At 44.5% G+C, this 20,719-nt stretch overlaps 1 protein-coding gene across 4 annotated transcripts; it reads left to right on the top strand.

Moving 5' to 3' along the window:
• The first annotated feature begins 804 nt into the window (after window positions 1-804).
• TRAFD1 (TRAF-type zinc finger domain containing 1) lies at window positions 805-20,447 on the top strand. 4 transcript variants are annotated; one of them, XM_061384992.1, is made up of 12 exons: window positions 818-1,098; window positions 4,191-4,249; window positions 8,305-8,440; window positions 8,553-8,606; window positions 10,943-11,345; window positions 12,392-12,598; window positions 14,856-14,932; window positions 16,367-16,597; window positions 17,637-17,757; window positions 18,383-18,722; window positions 19,268-19,340; window positions 19,567-20,447. In XM_061384992.1, the coding sequence occupies exons 2-12, from the start codon at window positions 4,203-4,205 to the stop codon at window positions 19,621-19,623; spliced, it is 1,746 nt and encodes a 581-aa protein (XP_061240976.1). In that variant the 5' UTR covers window positions 818-1,098; window positions 4,191-4,202; the 3' UTR covers window positions 19,624-20,447. The 4 variants fall into 4 exon arrangements, with proteins under 4 accessions (XP_061240978.1, XP_061240980.1, XP_061240976.1 ...); XM_061384993.1 differs by having other exon boundaries at window positions 819-1,098; window positions 19,570-20,447; XM_061384994.1 differs by lacking the exon at window positions 18,383-18,722 and having other exon boundaries at window positions 805-1,098.
• The last annotated feature ends 272 nt before the right edge of the window (window positions 20,448-20,719 follow it).

The raw sequence follows: 20,719 nt of genomic DNA, 5'->3' as shown, positions 1-20,719 counted from the left end.
TAGTCAAGGTGCAGGACAATATAGAATGGTATGTTATCTTTAACATATCCTAACTGTATAGCCTACTGACCATCTACTAATTAGTACATGTGTTTACCACTTTGCAGATCAAGTTATAGAACACTTCCAGTACTTGGAAATCTTTTTCATATTTTCTTGCAGATCATACCCTCCAAATGGGAACCGTTATAGTAACTTCTCTCACCTTAGATTAATTTTGCCTGATTTTGAACTTTATATCTTGGGAATCACAGAGAATTTACGATCCATTTAAGCTAAGCATTTTATCCTGTTATAAATAAACAATACTTTGTGACCTGCTTCTCCTGCTTACCACTATGTCATGAATATCTTGCAATTATAATCTGCAAAAAAATCATTACTTTGAATTGCTATATTGTAAATAATATGTTCTCTTCTATATTCAACTATTATATATATATATATATATATATATATATATATATATATATATAATTCATGAGGGAGGAGGAATTCAGAGAATCTATTCAGGCAGCAAGTGGAGAATCTGAAACTAAAACCTGCCTGTCATGCACTCGCTCTTCCACTGTAAAGAGCCAAGTGCTCAAATATGGGCAGAGCCTTGCAGATGTCTTGGCACGAGGGCATTATAATAGCAACAAGAATGACTAATAAGTATTAATGGCCCATGACAAGAGAACAAATGCCGTTAGTTATCTTGATATATAAGGAATATTAGTAATGTTTGTACAGAGTTTATTCATGCAAATATTATTAGCATGTGCCAGGAAGAACTGCAGGGTCTTAGATCTAGGCTCACAGCTCAGGTCTCTGCTGCTCCTTCCAGATGTGCAGGGGTTGGGACTCCTAGGAACACGCCCCCGCGGAGCCCTGCGGAGCCAATCGGCACGCAGAAGGAGGGGCTCTGAGAACGACAACGGTGCCGTCCAATGGACAGAGAGTCGGGTCCGCTCCTGGCCAATGGGCGCGCTCCTCCGTGACGGTCGGAAGTGGTGAGGCGGCTTCGGGGGCCGTTGTTCAGTCGCGGGGGCTCACCGTAGAGGCTCAGTGTCGGCGGCTTAGCGGATTGGCTTGGCGTGTCTCTTCTCGTCCCAGGTGAGAGAAGCGGTGGCCAGCGTCTAGGGAACCTCCTGCGGCCTCCAGTTTCGGGAGGAGGCCGGCATCCCGAGGGTGGGCTTTTGTGGGCCCCTGGGATCGCGGGATTTCTCGTAAAAAAAAAAAAAAAGATGCCCGCGTCGCAGTGTCTGTCTTGGCCAGTGGGAAAGGCCGTTCTTGCCCCTCTTAAGCGGAGCCTCGACAGCTCCCGGGGGTACCGCCCCTTCCAGGCCTTGGCCCCGCGGGGCTGGGAGTCGGCCGTAGTTCGGAGCGCGCGGTGGGCACGGCGCCCCGGGCGGGGCGGGGCGGGGCGGGGCCGGAGTCCGGAGCGGCCAACCTGAGAGGGGGCCGCGGGTGGCCTGGCGTGGGCTGTTAGCTGACGGACCCGGGTTCGAGGCCCCGACTCAGAACCGTGCAGCAGCTGTCTTCCCCGGATTTCCTCATGCGCGGTCTCTGAAATGGGGGTGATGACTTTTTCACCACTTCGGATTGTGGTCTGGATGAAAAGATTGTCCATGTAAAAGCGTTTAGCCATCAGTAGTGTTAGTCGCTCAGTCGTGCCCGACTCTTTGCGACCCCGAGGACTGCAGCCCACCAGGCCCCTGTGTCCATGGGATTCTCCAGGCAAGAATACTGGAGTGGGTTACCATTTCCTTCTCCAGGGGATCTATCCAACACACAGCCATCGAACCCGGGTCTACCTGCACTGCAGGCAGATTCTTTACCGACTGAGCCATCAGGAAACAGCCGGTAAATGTCAGTTACGATTGGCGTAGCTCTGGTGCCCTCTCCATTCCCCATATGGTATCACCCCTCCCCCTCGGGAAACTGCCTTCTGGGGTGTGGACCCTGCGGTGGTGTCCCCACCCATCTCGGGCAAAGGAAGTCCTGGGAGTCCTGGCCTTCGCCTAAGAGGGGCTTCCTTCTAAGGTTTGAAAGAAACTTGCTCTACCAAAGCGCTTCCATGCATTTCGCTCCTTTACTCCTCCCAGTGACCTTTTCTGCGTGAGGAATCCGAAGGCCCAGAGAGGTTAAATCACACATCTGCTGAACGGCAGAAGCAGAATTGACCCTCAGAGGGGACCAACTCCGAGCCCTGCGTGCCACCCCAACCCCCTTGAAGCTAGAGAACCGGGTACTTGACTCTTAAGAGGCTCTGACCCTGGCTTTGGTGGGATGGAATACAGCATGCCTAGGATCAGTCAGACGGCCGTAAGAAAAGTTATCAGGCTTACCCCTTTTGGGAACATGGTTTCTTTTCATAGATAGGTGCTTCCTGTCACTAGTTGACATCACATCAGAGTGGATGTCGTTAATCTTGTCACTGCCTAGTTTAAAACTCTTCTGTGGTTTATCACTGAACCTGGAAAATAATCCAGTATTCTTTTCTGTCCTACAGGATAAGGGCTTGAATCATTCCCCTTTTTCATTATGCTCTTCCAGATCTACCTGTACTTTCTCTCATTGCCTGTTAGGCCCAGTGCCTGAATGGGTTTTTCTCTATTCCATCCTCTTATCTTCCTCTGCATGGATGGATCCTTGTGCTTCAGATCTTTTTTTAAAATATGTCATGTCCTCAGAAATGTCTTCCCTGACCACCCTTATCTAGAGTAGATTCCCTTCATTCAGTCTCCACTTGTCTACTTAAATTTAACATCAAAATACTCCTCAGTTTCTTTGCTTATTTTCCCCTATCACTAAATTGTTGTTGTGTTAGAGATTGGACAATATATTTTGTTATTTTGTATTGTTAGGACTAGGGTACAAGTGGCACACGGTCTTAATTATGTTGAATGAACGAGTAGGTGTTTTGAATAGTGTTAATTTGGAAAGGTGTAAACCATTCAAGAACCCTACTAAGGCAGTATTTTAGACCATTTTTGCGTCACGGAAAGGGGTAATCTGAGTATCGTAAATACTGGTATTAAAGTTGCCAAAACTTTGCTTTCTGCATTAACATCTTGTTTAGAAAGAAGCAAAGACTTCATAGTGGCAAAATCTGGCAGACACTATTTCAATGAAGTGATCAAAGTTAGCATCATCTGTAATAATGACTGTTGACATCATGTGGTTTCTGATATAATGCCCTGAGATGAGCACAACATCACTTCTGTGGTATTTTTGTCAAAAATGTATTAAGCACAGGAAAACATCAATGAAATTCAACTTGAAGGATATTCTACAAAATAACTAGCCAGTACATTTAACAAGGTCATGCAGGATGAAAGACTAAAGGAATTGCTGGCAGTCTAGTGGTTAGGGCTCCGTTCCTCCACTACAGGAGGCATGGGTTTGAGGATTTGGTTCCTAGTTGGGGAACTAAGATCCTGCATGCTGCTTGGTCAAAAAAAAAAAAAAAGAATGACTGAAAAAATATCCCTGATCAAAGATGACTAAGGAGAAGTAACAAATAAATGCAATATTTGACTCTGGATTGCATCCTGAACCCAAGAAAGGGTATTAGTGCATGATTTGTGAAATTAACTATTTGTGGATTAGTTGTTAGTATTGTATTAGTGTTAGTTTCCTGCCCTTTGGTAATTTTACTATTGTTACTTATGATGTACTGGGTGAGAGATATGTGGGAGTTCTTTGTGCTGTTTTTGCAAGTCAAATTGTTTTTATTTGTTGTTAATTGTTTATTTTTGGCTGTTCTGGGTCTTCACTGCTCTGTGGGCTTTGCTGTAGTTGGCAGAGAGCGGGGGCACTCTTTAGTTGTGGTGTGCGGGCTTCTCACTGTGGTGGCTTCTCTTGTTGCTGTCCCCGGGCTCTAGAACACAAGCTCAGTAGTTGTGGCACGAGGGCTTAATTGCTCCGGCGTGTGGGATCTTCCCAGACTGGGGATCAAACCCATGTCTCCCTCATTGGCAGGCAGATTCTTCACCACTGAACCACCAGGGAAGCCCTGCAAGTCAAGTTATTTTAAAATGAAAACAATCAGACCCAAGTTTGTTGCATATTAAATGAACTGAACTGGCTTTGGTGACATTTTCTGTGCACTGTTTTGTGTGTGTGTGTGTGTGTGTGTGTGGTCATTCTTAAAACAAAAATGAAATGGAAAGATCCTACTTCTTCCTTTGTTGTTTTTTTAGGAACAGCTCAAGATGGCTGAATTTCTAAATGACCAGGACACTCGACTGTGTGACAATTGGTAAGAAATCGAAGAAATATTATTGGAATGAGGACAGTTCTGTAAACAGTTGATTTAGTAGTTGGCAGGTTAAAATTGGAGCCATGACATATAACATGTCATGCAAGTATATGGGATTAAAGTTTTTTTAAACCATTTTGGATAAAAGTGCCTGTTTTAGAAATTCCACAAGGGGTGATTGGTTTAGGTAGCATAGAGCAGTGACAAGACTGATGGGATGGAGATGGGAGTTAGGAGTCTGGTTCCTACTGTGAATTAGTTAATAACTTTTGGCAAGTCACTTGACTCCTTTGAATCCTCACTTTTCTGACCTATAGGTTCAGGAATTTGTTTTTTGTCTTCCTGAAAAATATCATATGTTTTTTAAAGATAATAAAAATATAATGAAATGTTTGGACTAGAGCAGTGTTTTTCAAAGTGTGTTGCGAGGACCTCCCTGAGTGGTTGCAGCGGCTGTCTTGAGGTTGAAGGGGATCATGGTTTGGTGTGCACTTGGCTCTGTGTGTACAGCAGAACAGGTCAGCTGTTTTTGTAAAGGATTGTACTGAAAGAATGTTCCATTGCTTAAAAAAAAAACTTGAGTCAAAGTCTTTCAGCAGTCCTGCATGATTCCAGAACTGTTAGTAGAAGGACTGGGTCCAGACTTGAATGTCAAGCTTCCTTATATTCGTGTTTTTAACTGACAAGAGTGACAAGAAAGGGCAACTCTTTTTCTGCTGAAATGAAACTTAGGAGTGCAGCTTGTAATCAGCTGATTTCTGGTTGGACTTTCTCAAGAACTTGGCATTTTAGGGATATCCAAGTTCCCTTACTGAAAATAAAAGAAAAAAGCAAAGCAGAACTACCGGTGCTATATTTAACTTACCAAATTGTGGTAGGACAGGCTGTTGAAAGATGAGCCTGATAAAGTTTTTTCTTTCTTTTTTTTTTTTAATTGCCTTTTGCTTTCTCCTCAACTCTAGGATACAGTCAGAGCCACTGCTGGTCACAATATTTTTTCCCTGCATGAAATTAAGATTTTATTTCTGTCAGGATGTCTTGCCTTATAGGGTATTTTTTTGGTACTGTGCCACTGTCCCTTTCACCTTTTAAAAAAACTATTTTAGCTCTGTTTAGGTTTTATGTGTACAGTTTCTGATGCAAGTGTAATAATCAATTATACAAATAATCATAAGAAAACATGGTGTTTTTAGAAAGAAAGAGACATATTGGCTTTAACATCAGTTAAGAGATTCTTATTTTTTCAGTCCACTACATTTTGAAGGAATCTCAAACCTAAGACAGTATATAAATGTCCCTATGCTAAGGGACTTTTTTTTTTAAAAAAGAAAGGGTAAGTTAATGGAAAGCTAATGAAAACAAAGTTATTCAAAGCCAAAGCAATTTAAAGAAAAAAGACAGATTAGCATGGAAACCTGACCAAGCCAGTACAATCCTCCCATCTAAGTAGCCCTATTTAAATTCCAGGTTTTAAAATTCTGTCTTTAGAGCCATATTCCTGTTGTTCCCTAAGAAAAGTTAAGATGCTCATCAGAGTATGCGCTGCAGTTAAACCTCCTGGGCCAGGAAAAAGAATAGTTTGTTGTGATTGAAGGTGGTTTTTTTTTTTTTTGCATGTTACCTGTTTTCTTATTGTTTTGTCCGTTGATGGGAGAGTTTGAGTCTCAAAAACAGAAGCTTCAGTGTTAGAAGACTTTGACTTCTTATTTTTGCATGGTTCTATGTCATTTGGAAGCTTGCTGGGGATTTTTCTGGAAACCTTGGAAAATAAAATTTCCATTTTCTGGAAACCTTGGAAAATGAAATTTCATCTCTAACTTGGCTAGTTCTTTCTTGGGGCTTTTAGCAGTTTTATCTAGACTTGAATGTGTTCTCATTTACATCTTAATTTTATCTGTAGGTAGGAGGCAAGTTTTATATTAGTATTTTGTCTCTCTTTAGAACTTTTGGTGGAACTACCTTGGCAGCTAAATTTTAAAAAAAGTAACTATCAGGCAACCATTTTGTGTAATTACTTCAATTGTCTTTTATCTTCTTTCAAGGTTTCCCAAAAGGTGACATTGTAAATGCTCTGTGATCTTACCTGACAACTGCTTTTGATTCTTGCTTCTTTATGTCATGGTCCTTAATATTTTTTAATCCTAAAGTTTTTAGTGGAATTATACATGTAGAATGAATGCTCTGTGTCAGTAGATTGTCCTGAAGAGCCCTGTAAAGACCAGACATTTATTTTCTTGACTTTGGCCGTTTAAAGAAAATTGTTGTCAAAATTACGAAAAAAGAATCTAGACTCTCAGCACTGTAAGAGGTAATTGCTAGCTTTAATTTTTCGTGGCATCTGTGCACACAGGATTTGCAATCAGGATATGGCTTTGCTTCCTGCGCTTTGTTGGTATACAGTATTTAACTGTTGCCTTATAGTTTAGGTATTTTTAATGGTTTTCAGTTTTTTACCGTTTTATGATACTAATGAAAATCTTCATAATCCCAAGAGTGGAATTACTGGTCTTTAACAAGTAATTTAATGACAGGGTCTTTGTTTTATTAAACACACTTTAACTGCTAATGGTCCTAGAAATAGAAATGCAGTTTTAGACTGTTTAAAAACAGTGGTTTTATACTACCACCAGCAATCTGTTAAGAGTACTAGTTTCATAACATCTTTAATAGTAGGATTTACTAATTTTAATATTTATTAAATAGATTTAGATGATAACTTTGATTTATAGCTCCTTCCACTATATATTTTAATATTCTTCAGTTTTGAAAAACTTAAGCTGAATTAATTTAAAACTGACAATTTCCTTGGAAAGCTGGGAATTTTGGTAAAATAGGGCACGTTGAGGGTGTCAAAGCATTGGTAGTTTCCCTCTTATTCATCTGAGTTTTCTTCCCATCTCTCACACTTGATTATTACTCTGCATCCCCTTCCAGTTTTGTTTTGAGAGCTGCCTCGATGACTAGGGTACAGGTGACATCAAGGTACATGCCTTGATGGTTCTACCTTTGGATGAAATGAATTTACATTTTTTTTTTTTGGTGTCTTAGTCCTTCAGATTGGGAGTATGACTAGCTGGAGGCACACCTGTCATCCTACTTTGAAATGTTTCTTAGACTATGTCTGAAGATGAAAACTATAAAAGAGAAATAATCTGCAACTTGATGTGGGAGAAGGTCTCTGTAGTATTCAGCTTCAGAGGTGAAACAGGTTATTATAGATTTGTTGTGTAACTGTCTGTATTTATCCTGTTCAGTGTTTTTTGTTTTCTGAAAATTTATCCTAGGTGACATACTTACAGGTACATTCTTTTAATGTTTCCTTTAGTTAGAATGAAGTTGGAGATATCTAATGGTCATAACCGAATGAGTAAAAGGAAGGCCTTTGAATGTTATGTGCCTCTAGTTTGAGTGTATATGTGCTCTGGGGGAAGGGATTCAGGATTTCCTTTTGGTACATTTCTGCAGTAAAGTTTATACCAACCAGAGAGCTTGTTCCCAGTTCATGTCCAGCCTGCTTTGAAAGACATGTGAGACATAAAGGGGACGGGATCCCTTCCCCACTGACAGTTGCAAAGCTGGCATTTGCCCTTTTTGGTTTGACTTTAGTGGCATAAAATCTAATGTGATTAAAGGTAGCTGAGACTGAAAGTAAATGGTAGATATACATTTTTAAAATTTGTTTTAAAAAAATAATCTTGGAGTGGATCGTTGTGCTTTGGAGCATGGATGGTTTTGGAAAAGCCTAGCTCAGCTAGCTCCCTCGTGGCATCTGACTTCATGCTGTTGGTTGTGATGAACTCTGACATCTAGAAAGTGAGGCTGAGCTTTTAGAGGTTGTGCACAGCACTGAGAACTCAGTGTTGCATGAAAGACTGAAAACCTTCAGGAGTTAATTCTTGGAAAGCAGGGGCAGTAACAGACACAGAGCTTATTTGTTAGGTCCTCACTAAAGAGAAGTAATGGAGTCTGAAGATTGGACCAGACAGATTTCCCTGTGATTCCTCTGGGCATAGATGTCAGTAATTCTTGCCTTTTTCTTTGATCTATTTCTGTAGCAAAAAAGAAATTCCTGTGTTTAACTTTACCATCCATGAGATCCACTGTCAAAGGAACATTGGTGTGTGTCCTGTCTGCAAGGAACCATTTCCCAAATGTGACATGGAGACGCACATGGCTACAGAACATTGTCAGGTGAACCACCACGCGCTCAGATGTTCAGAAGCGGAGTAGACTTGCTGTTGTGTAACAGCAAGCGAGCGTGTTGTCACAAAGCCCATTTACTGATTCTTGCTTCTTACCCTAGGTGACCTGCAAGTGTAACAAGAAGTTGGAGAAAAGGCAGCTAAAGAAGCACGAGGTTAGTTTCCCTGTACCGTGAAGGGAATTACCATGGGGCCAGTCCTGTTGAGATTACAGAGCCGCCTGCAGAGCAGAAAGCCAGTCTTGTGGAGTCTTTGTTCTCCACCAGCGCCAGGCACACTGCCTCTCAAAGCCTGTTTGAGCCTACTTGAGACTTCGACTGTCTGCTGCCAGATCTGACTGCACGGCTGCTGTGCCTCAGGCTCAAGCCCCAGAGCCTTTGGAACTGAGTCCTTCCTGCTGGGGTTTGACTGTTGGCAGGCTCACCGAGTGCTAAACCAAGCCTGGGATGGCCAGTGTGGTACAGCCTCTTTAGCACACAGCCTGCCTTCCATCTTCTAATTCCATTTTGACTTCTTGATCGCTTGGGTGACATGCTGTTTACACCCAAACAAATTCTCAGCATTTGACAAGAGAGAACATGGTATCATTTGGTCTCTAGTTGAGATAAAATTGGGCATAGTTGGATAAGTGTGTTTTTTTTTTGTTTTAATTAATTTTTGGCTGTGCTGGGTCTTTGTTGCTGCACTTTGGCTTTCTCTAGTTGTGGTGAGTGGGAGCTGCTCTCTTGTGGCATGCAGGCTCCTTACTGCCGGGGCTTCTCTTTTGGAGCATAGACTCTAGGACTTGCCCGCTTCAGTAGTTGCGGCCCATGGGCTCAGTTGCCTTAAGGTACTTGGGATCTTCCTGGACCAGGGGTCGAATCTGTGTTCTCTGCATTGGCAGGGGGATTCTCCACCACCTGACCACCAGGGAAGCCCTATATATATGTGTGTATGTGAAGTCACTCAGTCGTGACTTTGCAACGCCATGGACTGTAGCCCACCAGGCTCCTCTGTCCGTGGGATTCTCCAGGCAAGAATACTGGAGTGGGTTGCCATTTCCTTCTTCAGGGGATCTTCCCGACCTAGAGATCAAACCCATGTCTCCTGAATTGCAGGCAGACGCTTTAACCATCTGAGCCACCAGGGAAGTCCATATATATGTATGTATGTGTGTGTGTGTGTATGTGTGTGTGTATGTGTATGTATATATTTTGAATGAACATAAACATATTCACCAACTAATAAATCCCAACAACTGTTTAGTTGGTGGTCATGCAGGAGTGTGTATATATATATGTAAAAATTCATTAAGGTATGTACTTATGATTTGTGCATTTCATTCTATGTACCTGAAAAAAGCTATTAACTTATTAATTTATAATTTTGAAAGGTGATTCATAGTCAATGTAGAAAATTTGGAAAATATAAAAACAACTACTTCAAGACCCCAAAGCTCAGAGATAAACATCTTATAAAGAATTTGGCACTCTTTCATTTTTTTTTCTAAGCATTTGACCTACATTTTATTAGGCCAGGGAAATCCCTTTGTTGATGATTCTTGATTTATTTGGTTAGTTTAAAGGTAATATTGTGACTTTCCTGGTGGTCCAGTGGCTAAGACTCCACTCCCAATGTAGGGTGCCCAGGTTCAATCCCTGGTCAGGGAACTAGATCCCATATGCAGCAACTAAAGATCCTGTGTGTAGCAACAAAGACCCGGTGTAGCCAAATAAATAAATGAATAAATAAATATTTTAAAAAGAACAAAAAATAAAGCCAGTGCTATATACAAATGTGCAGATTAAAAAAGTCAGTGTCTTTCTAAAGGACAATCACTTTTCCTCATTGCCAGGTACTTAAATCAGAGTAGTAAGGGGAAGGAGAAGGCAATGGCACCCCACTCCAGTACTCTTGCCTGGAAAATCCCATGGATGGAGGAGCCTGGAAGGCTGCAGTCCATGGGGTCACACAGAGTCGGACACGACTGAGCGACTTCACTTTCACTTTTCACTTTCATGCATTGGAGAAGGAAATGGTAACCTACTCCAGTGTTCTTGCCTGGAGAATCCCAGGGACGGGGGAGCCTGGTGGGCTGCCGTCTATGGGGTTGCACAGAGTCGGACATGACTGAAGCGACTTAGCAGCAGTAGCAGCAGCAGTAAGGGGAAATTGGTCTGGGGGGGGCTCTGACAAGCATATGGGAATTGCTCTGCTTTTGCTGTTTGCCCCTGGACTTGGCTGGCTGATTTTGGGTTCCTTTGTAATGTGTACACAAGATGACAGGGTGGCTGTAAGTAGTGAATAGTTTCCTCATAAGATTTTCTTTCCCTTTGTAGAATCTGGTGGCGGGACAAAGAGGGAAGCTGTGACTTTTAAATATAGAAAACCATGGCAGGCAAAGCTAGGGTTGGAAGAGAATATTTTTGTAAATACTTTTTGCTTTCCTTGCCCTATGCAACAGCATGACCTCTCTTAGGAATATTAACTGCCTCATTATTCTGTTTTGCAGGAGACTGAGTGTCCTCTACGGCTTGCCCTTTGCCAGCACTGTGATCTGGAACTTTCTGTTCTCAAACTAAAGGACCATGAAGATTACTGTGGTGCCCGGACGGAGTTATGTGGCACCTGTGGGCGCAATGTCCTGGTGAAAGATCTGAAGACTCACCCTGAAGTGTGTGGGAGAGATGTGGAGGAAAAGAGAGTCGAGGCTGCCATGCCACCTAATGCGTATGATGAATCTTGGGGTCCAGATAGGATCTGGATTGCGTCCCAGCTCAGACAGATTGAGGCTCTGGACCCACCCATGAGGCTCCCTCGAAGGCCCCTGAGAGCCTTTGAATCAGACCTTTTCCAAAGTAGAACCACCAACCAAAGGAGCATGACAGCCCAGTTTCCAATTCAGAATAATCTATGTGAGTTGTGTCTGGGAGTAGAAACCTGGAATGGTATCAGGATCTGGGCAAATGGGAACAGGGCTTTGGAACCAGATAGATCTTAATTATAGAAACCTGACTGTAACAGGTTAAGTATTCTTCATACTTAACTTTCCTATAGAAAGTTTGCTTTTGGATCTTTGCTATTGGATTATTGTTGGGTGACTGCTGTTCACAGGTGACATTACTAGTGTACCCTTGTGTGCCTAAAGGCATTTACAGAGTGCTTTACAGGGCTTCCCTGGCGGCTCAGCGGTTAAAGCTTCTGCCTGGAGTGCGGGAGACCCAAGTTCGATCCCTGGGTCGGGAAGATCCCCTGGAGAAGGAAATGGCAACCCACTCCAGTATTCTTGCCTGGAGAATCCCATGGACGGAGGAGCCTGGTAGGCTACAGTCCATGGGGTTGCAAAGACACGACTGAGCGACTTCACTTTCTTTACTTGTATTAATTCATTTAGTTCTCAGAATAGTTTTTTGAGGGTAGGTAAGTGTTAGAGCTGGGGTTTGAATTCAGGCTGTCTGACCCCATGCTTTAAACCATTCTGCTATCATGCAAAAGTGTGTTAAGTCGCTGAGTTGTGTCAGACTCTTGATCCCATGGACTGTAGCCCACCGGTTCCTTGGTCCATGGGATTTTTCAGGCAAGAATACTGGAGTGGGTTGCCATGCCCTTTTCCAGGGGATCTTCCCGACCCAGGGATTGAACCCTGGTCTCCCACATTACAGGCAGACTTTTTCCTGTCTGAATAGAAAATACATGTAAAATGCATAGCACAGTGCCTGTTTCATAGTTACAGCTCATTCATATTACTTACTAGTAAAACAATTAGAATAATAATTGAGCCTTTTATCATGGCATTCTTAATGTTTGGATTCCTGTGAGCACTGTAGGGCTGGGCCTCTTTTGTTCCTGCACAGATTCCTGGAAACCTTGAATATTTGCTAGGCCTGGGCTTGAACTAAGGGATGGCAGCATATCTAACATTTCTTAAATACTAGTTGTTGTCTTTTTTTCCCCCCCTCAGTGGAAGAACAAGAAAGGCAGGAAAGGAATAGAAGCCGGCAGACCCCCAAAGAGCGTGGTGAAGACAGTGCAAATTTGGACTTCATGTTGGCCCTAAGTCTGCAGAATGAAGGCCAGGCCCCCACCTTGGCAGAGCAGGACTTCTGGAGGGTCATATATGAGGCAGACCAGTCCCGTGAAGGTCCCAGCGCTCTGAATGACATCAGGGGTGTGTTTGTTTTTTTCTCCACTAGCCTCTATTTGTCACAATTTGTATAAGATTGCAAGTTTTTCATGAGATAGAATGTTTTTTTAAAATTTCATTTATTTGCTTTTCTCAACTCTTTTTAAAAGATTGTCAAGAATAGTAAGTACAGTGACTATCTATTAATATATGCCCCTCATTTATATTCATCAGTTTTAGTATTTCCACTTATCTTTGTATTTCTTTCCCCTGAGCCATTTGAGAGTAAGTTGCCGACATGACATTTTATCCCTAAGTGGTCTTAAGGTGTACGTCTTGAGAACAAGGGCATTCTCCCGTGTGAGCACAATACAGATACCACTTTCAGGAAGCTCCTTGCTTATACATAGTGTCCTTTAGAGCTTTTTAATTTTGTTTTTGAAATCCAGGATTATGCATTATACATTTAGTTCTTTCTGGGTTCTTTTAGTTTGGTTTCCTACCCTCTCCCTCTTTTTAAAAAATTTATTTATTTGTGGCTGTGCTGGGTCTTTGTTGCTGTGTGGGCTGTCTCGTTGCAGCGAGCAGGGGCTGCTCTGTAGTGCGGCATGTGGGCTTCTCACAGCAGGAGCGCCTCCTGTGGTGCGTGGGCTTCAGTAGTTGTGGTGCACAGGTTTAGTTGCTCAGCCGCACGTGGGGTCTTCCTGGACCAGGGATCAAACCTGTGTCCACCGTATTGATAGGTGAATTCTTAGCCACTGTACCACTAGGGAAGCACCTCTCCTCCTCTTTTCTTTCTTTGGCATTTTTGAAGAGTCCAGGCCTGCTGTTTTGTAGACTTCTTTCTCAATTAAGATGTGTCTGATTATTTTCCCATGTGTAAGTTCATGTTATAGTTTTGGCAGGAGTGCTATACTGGCCATGCTGTGTCTTTCTCAAGATGTCAGTTCATCCTGTTTGTTAGAGTGGAGTCTGTCAGGTATCTCCATTGTGCAGGTAGCCTTTTTGCTTCATATTAGCTGTGTGTAGGATGCTGTTTCTAGATTGCTGGGGAACAGGATACTCATAATCTTATCCAGCAGTTTTAGTATTTATTGCTGTTTCTTGCTTGAATCAAGTATTATTATGGCAGTTGTAAAATGATAATTTTTGTATCTTTCTCCTCTGTTCTGTATTTATTAGTTGTCCTTCACCTGTAGAGAACTTTGGTCCCCCCACCCCCATTTAAAACCAATTTTTTTTTTTAGTGTCATTGGGTTAAAACTAAGTTTTTAAAAATAAAAGTTGGATTATGAGCAGTGAATCACCCTTTGGGTCTCTTGTTTAGAGAACAATACGTTTGAGAAAGGCATGTCATATTTAAAATGCTCAACTTGTAAGATTTTAGGGACCTGAAAATTAGGCAGCTCTCAGTTGTGGTTTTTCTTCATGTCACTGTAAGAATAATGACCTTAAGGACAGTAGGATTAACTTTGAACATTTTGTTGATTTAGAGAGAATAGGAATTGGTCCTGGATCCAGATATTTGTTTGAGTCTTTCTTTTTCTTTGGCCAAGCTGCATGGCGTGTGGGATCTTAGTTCCCCAACCAGGGCTCAGACTTGAGCATTTAGATTGGTGAAGAAAGTAAAATTTTAATAGCATAGTTATGACAAATGAAGACTCTGGATTCAGTGTAGTTTACTTTCTCCTTTCCTGGTCATTTCTTAGATTGCTTTATTGACTTTTTTCTTTGTTTGCATGTTTCATTCACTCATGTCGGATCTTTCCAGATCCTGCATGAATGAATGGTTTGGAACTTATATTCTCTTGTAATAGTTGCCCTGGAAATTTCAACATACTGCTTTAACTTAATAAAGTCTAAATGTAGTCCGCCTCCTCACACTTCTCTCGGGTAACACGGCAAGCTTAGAATGTGGATTGTTCCTTTGTGACTTAAATGCCACTGACGGGTGTCAGTGCTCTCTGGTGTGCTCCTTTTAACACCCTGAGGTAGAGTCTTCCTGCTTATACGCTCACATTTATCATTTTGTGTATTACGTGTTCACCATTTTCTTGGCTCACCCCTGCTTCCTTGCTTCTTCAAATTTCCTTTTAGGATACATTTCTTCCTGAGGTACATTATAAGTTCTACTGCAAGTATCTGTTGATTATAAAGACTCTGTTTGGGTCTGAAAATATATTTTGTCTTCATATTTAATAGTTTTAAGGAAATCAGATTTTCCTGTCCACCCCTCCTAAGGGGTATAAAAGGTTGAATTGAGTGTGGTTTTCACCTGGAGTCTGTGTGGCCTGATACCTAGGTGCAGTTGACGAGACCATGTTGCCTTGTGAATTTTGTGAGGAGCTCTATCCAGAGGAACTGCTGATTGACCATCAGGTGGGTTGTGAGTTACTTGAGGGCTTTAAGCTTTAAGGAAGAGCTTATGGCCATATGTGCAGGCCATATTGGTGTTGCAGAACACATGAAATCTTGAGCAAACTGATACAACTCTTGTGATGAGAGGAGCAACTGTGTTTTTTTCTTTTTCTTTTTTTAAGTATTTTGGTTTTTTGGGCTGTACTGCACAGCATGTGGAATCTTAGTTCCCCAACTAGGGACTGAATTGGCACCCTTGGCCGCTAGTGAAAGCACGGAGTCCTAACTACTGAGCTGCCAGGGAAAATCCAGTAGTAATTGTGTGTGACTCACATGTGGGTGTGAGAATTCGGCCTCATTCTCTCTGGGCAAAGTAACGTTCATGCCAGCAGGCTCAGTTGCTGCCTCCATCCTGTGGAGATACTGTATGTCTCTTGAGACCATCTTGTAATCAGCTCTCATCTCATGCCACTTTTGATTTACAGGAGCCCTGAAGTCCCTGCAGTTCCTGGGAGGGCCAGGGCTCTGTTTTGCACTTTACTTTTTCTGCCTGGACATGTGTGGCATTTTATCCCTGTCTGCTTAACAACACCCAGCCACACAGACCCCTTGCTCACAAACTTGGTTCAGACACGACTCTCAGGAAAGTACCCTGGGGAGTGCTCTGACAGCTAGGCCAGAGGTCCCGTCTGTGTGCTCCCCAGACGTCCTGTGCCCATGTCTCTCTCAGCCTGTCACCCTCACCCTGTGGGGTGGCCGGCTGACCCCCTGCTGGTCTGTACCACTAGCTGGAGTTCCTAGAGGACAGGTTCTGGGTTTTCTTGGTTTCTGAATCTCTTAATACGCAGTGTATGAAAGGTGTCAGGTAGTTTTTGAATGACTGAAAGTTCCTGTGCCCTTTAGGAAGGATTAGGGAATAGCCTTTGTGCTGGAAGAGCGGCTCCAATGGGGGAGGGAGCGCCTTTCCCTCTCAACATTCTTACTTTCTGATTTGGTTTGACCTAGTCTGGTACTTCCATGGCTAGTAAGTGGTCCCTGTGCTCTGGGTGGAACACGCATTCCCCCATATGTGGAACAATACAGCATTTGAATACATCTAGTATTTGGTTTGGGAGTAACATAAGAAAATCCATTCACAGGGATAACAAAGAATATATGAGCCTCTCTTACTGTATGTCTGTGGAAAGAATCTTGAAGCTTTTCAAATTAATTTAGAGAGAATAATCACATAAAAACACACTTAAAAAATTAAAACAGTACAGAAATGTTTAAAGTAAAAGCAGAGTGAGTGTTTCATCTGTGTTCCCCTGACCCTTTTTAGTCCTTTTCCCAAATATTTATTAAGCATTATGAAAATGTTGTGACTTCCTGAAAATATTTTCAGAATTTAGTTTGTTCCTTAACTTCTGTTTTTTTGTTTGTTTGTTTGTTTTAACCTGTGTTTTTTTGAGACAGACAAGCTGTAACCCTTCATGTGCCTTACCTCCGCTCAGTGTGGGCAGCACTTCGCCCCGAGGGGTGGAGGACCCTGATGCTATCTTCCAGAAGCTGATGCGAGAGTCTGCAGGTGGCCAGTTTGAGTCTCTGATGGGCTTCAGCAGCTCTGCTCCCGTGGAGGACAGTGTTGTCATCCCATGTGAATTCTGTGGGGTCCAGCTGGAAGAGGAGGTGCTGTTCCATCACCAGGTGAGAGTCCCCGAGGACCCGGGCACTTCTCTTGTCCCCTTGATCCTCTGGGAGTGAACCTGAGGCTTTCAGAGCGGAGAATGCGTCTCTGGCCTTGAGGTTGCATGCATACCTGATCTGGCTACTGGCCGTGTCCTGTTTTGTGAGCTGAGATACACAGAACCTCAGGCCTTTGGACTTTCCCTGCCTTCTGGCATGGAAACCATTGTATCACGAGCTGCAGCTCCAGGAGCCAGGACTCCAGGTAAGCGGGTATGGAGGCCATAGGGTTAAGGAGTTTCCCTGAGGTCCCTAACAGTTTCTGCTTTTGACCATGTGTGTTCTTCCTGTTTGGATGGCATTTGTATCTTGCATTCCAGGAATCTGGAATCTGATTCTAGCTTTGCCCTTACGGTTGGCCTCTGGTGGGTCCCAGCCCCTCACGGGGGATGCCTGTGAATGAGGGAATTAGACTGGATGATCTGAAGTCCTTTTTCAGCTTTCACAGTCTGGGATTCCAGCGTCTCAGTGGAAGATATGTTTTCTGCCCAGTCTTGTTTGTTATGGGAGTGAACACTGAAGGTATTTCAGAGGCATTTCTGTAATTGATGCCATAGAGCTACTGCTAGAACACCACACATTTCACTTCTGAAATAAACACTTGTGCCTTTGGATCAAGCAGTAGATAAGTTAACTGCTTGTTGTCTCCTAGGGGAGACCACAAAATAAGCAGCGGTGCCAGTACTCTGTGGTCAAAATGTAGGCAGACCTTTCTGGGCTCCCAGGATCTGCCCTTCCTTCATCCCTGCACAGACCAGAGAGTGCTTCCTGATCTTCCTGATCAGTCAGTGCTAGTAGGAACGATTGCTCTGCTCCAGATCGCTTCCTCTTGCTCCCAGGCCCTTCCTCTCGGTGGTTGTCAAAGTCATCCTGTCCCATCGACACCACGCGGCCACCCTCCTACCCACCATCAGGTGTTTACCGCCAGCCCGGTGTTCTTTCCTCCCAGGGCTTCGTCTCATAGGAATGACTGGGTACTAAGTCTGGTTTTTCTTGTTAGGACCAGTGTGACCAACGCCCAGCCACAGCAAACAACCACGTGTCGGAGGGAATCCCTAGCCAGGATCTCCAGCCTCGAGAGACCTCACCAGAACTGCCCAAGAGGCGTGTCCGACACCAGGGTATGGGCCAGGGGTGCGCCAAGGCTGCACTTCTCATCAGCTACTCTTAACAGAGTTCACCTGCACCCCAAAATAGCAAGCGCAGTACAAGCTCTCTTAGGACTCCCTTGGGGCTAGTGGTGGTCCCGGGTTAGACTCGGCTGCTTTGGGGACAGCCGTGAGATATGCTTAGCATCAATGCTTATTCAGCTGCCAGTCCCTGTCGGTACACTTAGTGGATGACTGGGAGGTAATTTTCACACCTCACTGTGGCTGCCCTGGGCCCCTGCTTCTAGTTGAAATATGCTCACCTAGAGTAGGGTGATCAGAATTAGCCTCAGTATTCTTACAGTCTCGAGACTAGGCAAGTAAACTGTTTTTGAAACCCAGTCACTATTAGAAACCCAAAGCCAGTTAGAGGTGATTTGTCAAAGTTTGCTTATGCGCCGTTGTTGACTAGTTAGTGAGGACTTAGGTGGGAAGTGTACGGTGCGGATTGATGTTCTCAACCTGTCCTGCAGACAAGGGTTTCAGCATCCTTTAGGGGCGAGGCGGTCATCTTTTACCCAGGCTCTTTTGTTCTTGCCTTGAATCCAGCACCAAGAGCAGCCTTTCCCCTGAAGCTAGTGCTCTTTTCTCTTCTCAGGAGACCTGTCTTCTGGTTACATGAATGATCTCAAGCAGGAAATGGCTAAAGGGCCCACCTACCCTCTCCCCTCTAGCCGACCCCCTAACAATACGACAGCTCCTCCTAACCGCCTGTCTACATCCACATCAGGCCCCAGGCCTGGGTGCCAGCCGAGCCCTCCTCGCGCTCTGAAGCTCAACAACTTAGACAGCCAGGGTGTCCGGGGGCGCAGTCGAAACAGCCATAACGGGGCTCTGGCTCCTGGCCACGTCCCAGCAGCTTACCCTGCTCGGAGTCTCTACCCAGAAAACCTTGTGCCCTCTTTCCCCCGTGGGCCTTCAGGGAGATATGGAGCAAGGTAAGAAACATTGCTTGGGAGGAGAGCTTGGGGGTAGCTCAGGAGAATGGAAGTGTGGATTTTGCTTGTATCATGGCCTGATTCATAATGTCCTTTTGCTCTCTGTGGTTTTTTATTTATTTTTGGCTGTGCTGGGTCTTCACTGCTGCACAGGCATTTCTCTAGTTGCAGTGAGCAGGCGGGCTTCTCACTGCAGTGGCGTCTCCTGTTAAAGGAGCACAAGCTCTAGGCGCACAGGCTTCAGCAGTTGTGGCACGTGGGCTCAGTAGTTGTGTCTCCCGGGCTTGGTAGTTGTGGTGTACTGGCTTGGTTGGTCTGAGGCATGTGGGATCTTCCTGGACCAGGGATAGAACCTGCGTCTTCCTGCATTGGTAGGCGACTTCTTTACCACAGAGCCACCAAGAAAGTCCCTCTGTGGTTTTTTTATTCATTAGTTTTATCTTCTGGAGAGCTGCTTTTGTCTGGCTCCAGCTGTTTCTGTCCTGAGTTTCCTGACTTTGGCTCAGGGGCATCTCAGGAATGAGTTTCCAATCCTTCTCTTTCAGCAGTAGGAGTGAAGGTGGCAGGAACCCCCGGGTCACCCCCACAGCTGCCAGCTACCGCAGCAGAACTGCAAAGGTGAGTGGGATCCAGCCCGTAAAGCTCAGTGAGGACTCCGGTGGGTGGGCTGGTGTGGTTCTTCAAGTCAGAGAAGCTGCGGGGCCTCAGGCTGATGGTGGCTGAAGGACTGCGCTCTGGCTCCTGAGGAGGAGGCTCCATAGAAGCCTGGCACTTCTGGCGCTCTTCAGGAGGACTGTTGCTTTCTTTCTGTCTGCATAAACCTTGTTTGTGTTCTGTTGTCCAGCAGGCAAAAACCCCCAAGCAGCAGGGAGCTGGGGATGCAGAAGAGGAGGAGGAGTAACAAGCGTCCATAGAGAACTCGCGCGCTGGTTCCATCTTCTCCGCACGACTTGTCATGGTGCAGCCCTGCCCCTCGGGCTCTGTGGGCAGGGGCAACCTTTCAGATTTTAACGTTTTCTAGGTTATGGCCATTTTGTGTCTTTTGAGATTGTGCTGTGGGAGTTTAGGGGTTTGAGGGAGGGTTGGCAGGGAGGCTGTTGAGAATGTTTCAGCTTTAGCTGCTGCCTTTGACAGCACAGAAGTGTACATTAGGGCCCCTCGCCCCACCAGGGCTTCATCTTTTGACATACTGTCACCGTCGCTTCATGGTGCTGTGGGGTCCTGGTGGGAAAGAGGGAAGGTTCTGGAAAGTTGGTCCCACCAGTGAGGTGATGCTCGTCCTGTGGTGGCCTGAATTTGGGACCTTGGGGGTAACCTCTCGTGTGTCCTGCCCATCCCCACTCTAGAATTTGGGCTCTAGGGTGCATGGAGGAACTTTGCTAAAGTGTTCAGGCCAGTTGTAATATGCGTTAGGAACAAGGCTTTTGGAGATGAGGTTTAGGTGCGTGGACTACAGGCTTTGTTTTAATCTGCTTCTTTGGCATTTGGCATCACTGCCTTCTGTTTCTGAGGGGAGCATGGCTTCTTTGTCTTCACTACCTTCTGATGGAGAAGGCCAGGGGCTCCCTGTGCCCTCCAGAGCCGTGCTGGGTTCTGCCTTAATCAGGACTGAAGCCTAAACTCGTGTTTGGCTCTGAAAACCAAGAATCAGAGCCCCCTCCCCTCTTTTTATTTTACTATTACTGTTATTAACATCCTTGTAATAAACTTTGTACTTGGAGTTCAGCTGAGTCGTGTGGTTCCTTCTACTTCGCACTCTTTGGGGAGTGTAGGCGGACCAGGGCGCCTGGAGTCAGCTCTGCGGAACGAGGGAAGGCACGCCTTCTCAGAGAGGGCCAGACAGTCAAGATGCGGCTTTTCTGCCCCCTTGGAGTCAGGGAAACTGACAGGTGGCTGCAGCTCTGGGCTGATTTGGGGAGGGCTGGGGGCCATCCCCAAACAAAGAGGGGAGGGCAGATTCCTCAAAAGCCTCAATCCCGAGAGTTGCTGAGCCTTAG

The sequence above is a fragment of the Bos javanicus genome, chromosome 17, assembly GCF_032452875.1.
Source record: "Bos javanicus breed banteng chromosome 17, ARS-OSU_banteng_1.0, whole genome shotgun sequence".
Lineage (NCBI taxonomy): Eukaryota > Metazoa > Chordata > Mammalia > Artiodactyla > Bovidae > Bos > Bos javanicus.
This window is presented reverse-complemented; position numbering and strand designations above follow the sequence as displayed.